The sequence below is a fragment of the Fulmarus glacialis genome, unplaced genomic scaffold, assembly GCF_000690835.1.
Source record: "Fulmarus glacialis isolate BGI_N327 unplaced genomic scaffold, ASM69083v1 scaffold18865, whole genome shotgun sequence".
Lineage (NCBI taxonomy): Eukaryota > Metazoa > Chordata > Aves > Procellariiformes > Procellariidae > Fulmarus > Fulmarus glacialis.
The window spans coordinates 485-8,879 of NW_009215132.1; the positions used below are offsets into that span (position 1 = coordinate 485).

At 36.7% G+C, this 8,395-nt stretch overlaps 1 protein-coding gene across 1 annotated transcript in view; it reads right to left on the reverse strand.

The window, feature by feature from the left end:
- Window positions 1–227: 227 nt before the first annotated feature.
- CCDC93 (coiled-coil domain containing 93) overlaps window positions 228–8,395 on the reverse strand; it is a gene marked incomplete at both ends in the record, with an annotated part of 28,703 nt that continues 20,535 nt past the window's right edge. Inside the window, 2 exons of the mRNA XM_009578841.1 lie at window positions 228–265; window positions 5,026–5,110. Of these exons, the coding sequence (XP_009577136.1) occupies window positions 228–265; window positions 5,026–5,110 (123 nt within the window). The remainder of the gene's footprint in view (window positions 266–5,025; window positions 5,111–8,395) is intronic.

Below are 8,395 nucleotides of genomic sequence, written 5' to 3' on the forward strand. Positions count from 1 at the left end.
AGCCAGATATTAAAAACATATGTTGGCTATAAAAGTAAGGTAATTCCAAGTCTTTGATTCCCCAAACATTGGCTTAAACAGAATTAATAAAATTATTTTATAAAATAGTTTAAGTTAATAAAAAATTGTAACATTTTTTTAGACTCTATGATTCATGCCCGCTCCCGTTTTTCCAATCAACCGTGTTATTCATTTCAACCATCAGAAGAAAAATGACCATTACTTACTGATGAAAGTTGTCATGAATAGAATTCAGTAAGTTAACCTGTGAAATGGGAGGGGGGGGGGAAAGAAGAAATTATATATTTGTCCTTTCTGGTATGAGTTTTCATGGACAATAAAATGAAATTCAAGTTAAAAAATTGACTACATAGATGTTGCCCTGACAAGCCGTCAGCTACATGAAAATCACCATGAGGTTTCTTTTGGAAGAGAAACCACAATCCCTCTGTATTAGTAAAATCTATCCCAGTGGGGGAGCCACAGAAAGCAGAAGCAAGTCTTGGACCACAATTGCAATTTTTAATTTTACTGATGCTCAATTATACCTCTGAGAATTTTCCAGTATGACGTAACAACTTTCCAAACTAAAGCGATGAAGTAAAATGCTGTATACATCTGTTCAACATGTGCTGAAACTTGACATACAAGTAACTTACAGGTACTCATTCAGTGTTCAACTGTGACAGTGCACGAGCCTATGTTGTGGCTATGTTAGGTTTGCATAATTAGTCTTGTAGTGATAAAGCAGAGCAAACAGTTTCACTTAGGCATATCCCTGACTATGCTTACAAGCCAGACAGGATAGCAAATGAAGAAGTATCTTTTAAAAAAAACCCCACCAAACAAAAACAAAAAAACCCAAGCAGTAACTCCCCACCGCCCAAACAAAAGAAACCCAGATTGTATTAACAGTACTGAAGATGCTAGCTTTGAAGCTGTTAGCAGCATAGCTCGGTCAAGAAGCTGCAACTGAGCTCACAAGCCTGAGCAAAGCACTGCATCAGCAAAAAAAAACCCTGAAACAAAACAAAAAAAAAAAACCCAAAACAAAAAAACCAACCAACCAAAAAAACCCCCACTTTTGCTTCTGAGACTGGAACCAGTATCTCCACACAATACTGTAAAGACTCACCAAGCAGTGCAGGAACCGAAGGTGAATTTCAGCACTGCTTTCATGGTGCAGATGAGTTTTACTGGTTTCTAAACAGCCATGCATCATTACTTGCTTTGCTTATATGTATTTTACAGGCTGTTAAAAAATTTCTAACAAGTACAGTATGGCGTATCACATGCATGGCCTCTGTTATGAGATACTAATATTGCACTGAATCAAGACAGAAACAACATCATTATAACAACATCACAGGAATATTTTGTTGCTCTCAGTATAAACTCCGCCAACTAATTAAACTATATATTGAATATTTTCTATGTTACCATCTTTGATTTTTTTTGCTTTCTACATGTTGCTGAGAGCACTAAAATTCACCAAGTAGCAATTAATGTGATCCTCTCTCTTGGTTTTGAATACTTCTCGCAAGTCTCATGTGGTTAAACCTTCCAAGCAGTTTCTCCTTTTGATGAATATTTGAAAGTGTTCTGTACTGAACAAACCTAAGCGTTGCAAACAGAATCACTTGCCCCACTGCTATGTAAAGCTAAACTGATCTCCTAAATCTAAAATCTTCCATCTGAATGAGACAGCGATAAGCACATGCATGACAGAATCTGCAGTTGTTCCTGACCTCACTTTGAAAAATTCGAACAAACAAATTCTGAACAGACTCCAAAGCAGCTAAGATGCTTAAGAATTCCTGTTACTTACAGGAAAGAAGTTATTGCATGACTCATCAATATTTGCCAAGTCCACATCCTTGCCTCAAGATATTTCCAATAAGCATGCGTTTAAGAATGTAATTACAGTTTATACCACAAAACATTCAAGTCATGAAAAGTAGTACTGCACAACTATTGCACAGTAAGAGTGCTGATGTGTTACATTAGACAGTAAAATCAGTGTATAAACCCCCAAAATCAAAGACATTATGAAAAAATGAGTTTGAGAGCATTTTAAAAATGAATATTTCACAAATTATGATTAAAATATCAACCATATTCACAGAGACCTTTCATGTCAGAGCTATAACCTTTATAGCAAAAATTCCACTGTATAACAATTCCTGCTATTATTATTTTAAAGCAATTATGCTCAGCATATTTTATGAAAGGGTTAGTTTTGGGGGAAGAAAAGAGGAAAAAGGAAAAAAAAAGGGCTAGAAAAAGCACAAGTATATTCCAGAAATCTTTGTGAGGCACAGATGCCAAAGGCATCTTTTGTACATTACTTATACATTTAACAAAGTTAGGACTGCATCAGAAGACATTCAGACCTCTCTCTCTCTTGTGATTGACATCAAGATAAAAGGAACCCTTCATCAATTTATTTGCCTTTTGAAATTATATCCATGTAAGTGAAGCTTGGAACTAAAACAAACCAAAAAAACCCCCCAAAAAACAAACCCACACAACCAAAACCCCCCAAAAAGGCATTGAATTATATTGGCAAGAGTACTCCCAATTTATACAACAATGAAATACATCTGCTCTGTATTCTGTCGGCTGTTCTTTATGTGCCCACTTCAAAAACAATCTCTGTATGCTTTTTAAATTTGCAGGCTTGCCCTCAAAAAAAAAAAAAACAAAACCCAAAAAACTATTGAACTCTAATCTAGGGGAGAAGTTCAAGTAATATGAATTCTATAGTGGCTATTTAACGTAGTATTTTAAATCTGATATATTGTTATCTGCAACCTGTTGTATTATTTATTATGAATACATTTCATCATTTAGAATAAGAAAATAAAAACAATGAAAGGCCACAGAAAATCAAAGCGTGTGATAATCTTCTCATAGACTTAGGTAAGGCATTTGCCAGGACCACTGGCAGCCATTATACCACCCACTCTTGCACAGGGATGCAAGTTTTACAGCTAGGGTTCCTGAATATTCAATATGTAACTGACGTTACATGGTATCATCACTGTTGGTTTGTAAGAAGTTGATGTTTGAAAAACTTTCAAGGAAAATTCTTAATGGTATTTTCAGGAGATGAAAAGGTAAGTTACACCAAAATCCAAGATAATTTATTTGAGGATGTTAGGGACCATCAGGTAGAATAATTTTTAGAAACAGCATTATCTCATTCTAAACTGAAACCTCTCCCAGAAATTAGGTATTTCTGGAGCACATGACAATCATCATCACAGGTTAAACTTTGATAAGATCCTGCTTTGTACTGATCACTGACCTAACTCAAAATATATATATATATATATACACACACACACATCAATAAAAAAGCCCTAAGGCTCAATTCAGCACAGAACTTGAGATTTTTTACGTATATTATTTACATGTGTTGTTAAATCTCCTAGTCACAGAAGTCACTTTTAAATTTATTGTGATGCAACTTGGATTCTGACAACATTCATAGAGCGATATAATACTTTTCTGCAACAGAAAGGGCCAGATCTACCCTGACGCTGCAGTCATGCCTTAAAATACTTCTATCAGGGTAAACTGGGGAAAGTTAAACTTTAGAATGGTAGCGTGAAAACAGTATTCTGGGTTGTGGTTTTTTTTCATCAACCTGGCCTCCAGAAAATCTGTAAGGAAGCCCAGTCTTGTATGTTTGCCAAAGGAAAAAGATATTCTATCTCTGAGTATATCTCTGAGTAAGTTCTGCACAGAAGTAGAACATTGGTGAGCTTTCCAGCAGATTCAAATGGAGCGCTTTTTAAGGTTAGTAAAACGAAAGCAAGTAAACTGTACTGAGTTACTGTAGAACTAAATAGGGGAACCAGGAAGGGATGAAGCTGTTTTTTCCCCACAGTTAACACGCTCTTGTACATGCCTAACATTACTCCATCCTGAAGGGCTGCTGTTTGCCAAAGGTTCCCCCTGCTCCCCAGCTTCCTCTCCTCGCAGTTTTACCACAGGTACAGTACCTGCAGCATAGGTTAACTGTTAAAGAATATTTCTGTATTTAAACCTATTCCTTCAGTTGTGTTTTGTGGTAAGCAACTGTCACGATCACACACCCTCTAAAGAACCTACATAAATTAATGACTTTTCTGAATTGAAAAACTAAAAACTGTCTAGCACATGTATTATAATCAGCTGCCTAATGGAAGGAAATGGTTGCCCATCACCTTCAAAAACAGGAGATAAAGTGCCTTTACATAGTCAGAAATTTGATTACTGCTTGTCTCATAAACTGAACAAATGTATCTAAGTAATGCAAAACTAATCTGTTCTTATTTTACTAGAATAATCAGAGAAGCCTGAAGTATCAAAACATTATCTATTTTAAAAGCAATGTCATAATGTTTATCACGTCTTGATTGCTCCTATTTCTCCACCTTTACTGAAGTCACATGCTTGTCATTGAAAAAAAAGAAAATTGAAATCACTCGATTAAGTCATCCCCAAGAAAGAGCCGAACTCTGTATAGTAGGGAGAGAGGGGAGGGAAAAGAACAAGTTGCTTTCATGAAAACTACTCTTCTGATCCTGATCAAGTAAAATCACCGGCGACTTCAGAGTAGGCAGATTCAGACCCTGAGAACTAACTCTGATGTTGCTGACAGCAGCTGGAATTTGCCCTCCAAAGTTACTGACTGTAGCATTAATAATAATAAAAGATATTGACCAAAACGAGCACAAGAGGGTAATTTGGTCCTGTGATACCAAGACAGAGATATTTGCTAATCAAATGTTACTCATGTTTTGTGAACACAGTGAGTAGTTTAAACATGCTGTACTAATAGCACTTCTTTTACAACACAGACCATTTCCCCCTCAACATTAGAAATATTCTTATGAATCAATTGTTTCATTTTTACTTACAAAGACTGTTAACTCTGCTCTGACACCACTGAATATGGTGAAAGCCAAGTAAAAAAAACTTCTTTATCTCCTTCTCCACAGATCGAATATTTAGAAAACAGTAATATTTTCTTACCTCCTTTTCCAAATATACTTTCTTATCATCCAGTGTATTATAAAGAGTAAAGAACTGCTTCGTTTCTTTGTGAGTTGCTGAGACTGCAAACCAAAAAAAGGGTAGAATAATAAAAGAGCATGAGGTGAAATAGAATCTGTAAAAATACTTTGTAGGGTTTTATAATATACTTTCCACTATCAATAAGGGAACACACTCTTTAATACATTCTGGAAGAATATTCCCTCCGCATGTAAATCTCCAGCAAGGTTTGCAGCTATCAGATTTTATGAGAACGACACAGCTTAGTGTTTAAATTAAGCCTCAACTGCTGACAGTCCTTTATGTAAACATATGTTGGCACTATCAGCTGTGCCTCCTTACCGCTGGCTGTTCATCCTTCCTTCATAAGCTTTACCCTTACATAATAGGTTTCTGTGCTGCTAACAGTTGCCCTTCCATAGCTTGCCCACAGTGGCAGAGAGGCACAGGCTCAGCAGGGACAGATAGGAAACAGATAATTTGATAGTACTGTGTGGAAAAAAGGTGCATTATACTATACATTTCAAGCTACACATGTGCAAGACGGCCAAGAAAGCTTTTACTGTTTTAAAGCCTTTATCATCTTCTTACAATTTATTCATGCTGATAGGATTAAATAATACTTTCTTTTCAAATAATACTTTCTGGTTCAGGTGATTATAACAGATGTTGGTCATAGCTCGGTGGGGAAGGTAAGGCTCAGACATGCATTCCCTTCGGGCCTACGAGATGATGATCGACACTCAAATCTGCTAAGTCTTCATCTATTCTTTAGTTCTTCAATGCCTAAGGACACCTAAGATATTTGTGATTCCCAAGGAAAGAGTTCAACAGAGAAGGACAGATGGCAAAAATTATTATGGTTAATATAGTAAGCACTGTTTAGAATCCTGAACCTGGAAAAAACATATGGGTTAAAAAAGATCAAATGATTTAATAATGAAAATTATTCCAGAGGTCATGATTAAGCTAGATAAACCTGAGGGAAATCATGCTCATTACATTAAACTCTAAAGACTAACAAGTTGCCATCTTTAAACCTTTACTGAACTGATACGCTGGACTAAGCTTTTGAATGGAACCATTTACAGACAGCATGACCTACTTCCCACGTTACAACATCATTAAAAATCCAAATTTTAAAAGAAAATCGAACTCTTGATTTGTACAATTCTGTTCTCCAGCTGAAGCCCAACAGCAACCCATAGCTCAAAGTTGAATGTTTTAGTGACAGAAATCCAGCAGTGGGTACTTCCACAGTAGCAAGATGTTCGGGACCAAGAGCGTTCTCATTGCCAGAGTATGATTGTGAGACATGTTCTGCGCATGCTGTAGCCTTGAGAAGCATACTGAGTACTGGGAACCTGAAAGCACTGAGGAATTCAGGAAAGCCTGGGATATGTTGACAAATTAGTAAGGGCTATTCAGCATGTTCCACAAAGATTTTCCAAATGCTGAAATCAGGCTGCTTCCTGAAAAACTGCAAGAACACAAGGATCGCCAACAGGCTTACTTCAGGTGTGCTCTCTTAGTTTGGTTTTTGCAGGACTTGCAGCTGCCAAATGGAAGAGGCCGTTCCCAAACCATTTCCTTCCTGCAGCTCCTCCTTTTCTTGCAGCAGCTCTGGTAGTCATAGATCTTTTATGAGTAGATTCCACATAACAACCCAGAAGAAAACTTTTCAGGATTTCCACTGGGTTAGAAAGTTGTACCAGCCGATGGAGCCTTATGGGCACACACCTGAGCCCATGTAAGGTAAAACAGACAAAGACAGAAGAGGAAGGAGGAGCCAATTGCCTCATTGATTCTCTTGAAACCACAGCTTAATGTTTTCAAGGGAAGAGGCTTCAGTTAGGTCAAAAATAAAGCAGGGAATATTGGAACTTAAAAGCATTCTAGTACAGAAAGACAGAATCACTGAAGTTGGAAGACATCGCTGAAGATTGTCTTGTCCAACACACCTTGGATCAAAGTTAAGAAAAACAGGTTTTGGCAACTCTGAAGATCACCTCAATCTGGCTAAATGAAAAGCCTCTAAAAAATACCACAATTCACAGAAAGACATGCTAGAGATTTTCAGCTCATTCTTCCAAAAACTTAGCCCGTACAAGGTAGGTTCCCGGCCACAACTGAGCAGTGTGTTATCTAAGTTACTACACATATTTTGTACTGTAGAAAACAAAGTCCCATAAAATTCAAAGCATCTTAAATCTACACCCAAAGCTGCACAAGTTTCTTTGACCTTAATCTTTCCGTACTTCATATATAAATGAAGCCCCCATCTTCTGAGCAGGCAAATGCTCTGACCACAGATTATTTGTCTGAATTCACTTAGACAGAGAAAACAATCTGTAAAAATTCAATGAAAGACAACAAAGTTGTCTTTATAGCTGGACTTCATTAAACAAACTGCAAGGCACATTAAGAAGCAAAGCGGCGGGAAGGAAGTACTAGATTTGTACTCACTAAAGAAGTACATCTATTCCATGCACTGAGTTAGACAGCACACATGGAAGATTGCACACGACTATGTCACTAGAGATGCCTCATCAGGGCAAGGGATTTGAATCAAAGTTAGATAACAATTTTAGAACTGCTCAACCTTCAACGGCTTGGTTCACACACATATTTAGTAAATGCAGAATATCTTTAGAACATTTAGAACATGCAGAAACTTATTTTAGCTAATACACAAGCTACATTGAATATACACCACTAAGTATACTGGTCTGTTATCAGTTTAATGAACTGATGAATGAAACAACTTTAAAATTTTATTCAGTTTGCATGCTCCATACCATCCATGGTAAACGCATACCTATCCAAAAAGTCAACCGAGCACATTTCCCCATTTTATAACTTATCATAAAAAAAAGTTAAAGACAATTTGTATTCTGATCCTACCAAGATACTGCAGGATATTTATAAAAAGAAAACAATCCCTTCAAGAAATTGCCTTTACTTTGTAGTTCTTAACACAGTTTGGTTCAGAACCAGATATCTCACGTCAATGAAAAAAATGAAAGCAATCTAATGCTAAGAGCAATTAATTAAACAAAACTCAAATTTAGAGCAACCTCATTTGTAAATGGTGAATTAAGGACTTTCTAAACACACTGGTCATTAACCTAAATGACTGAACTTGTTGCAGACAAAATTTACTCCAGAGATCTTGTGCATCAAGTTTCGCCCTCAGGAAAATTCTTACAGCCAGCTCATAAAGCCTTGAAAATAGGATGTATAACATGAATACCAAAAGACCCTTAAAATGCCACAAAATTAGCAAGTGCTGTTGTTACATGCCATATGCTTAAAACGCAATTGCCCTCCTTCCAGGGCTTTAGCCTTC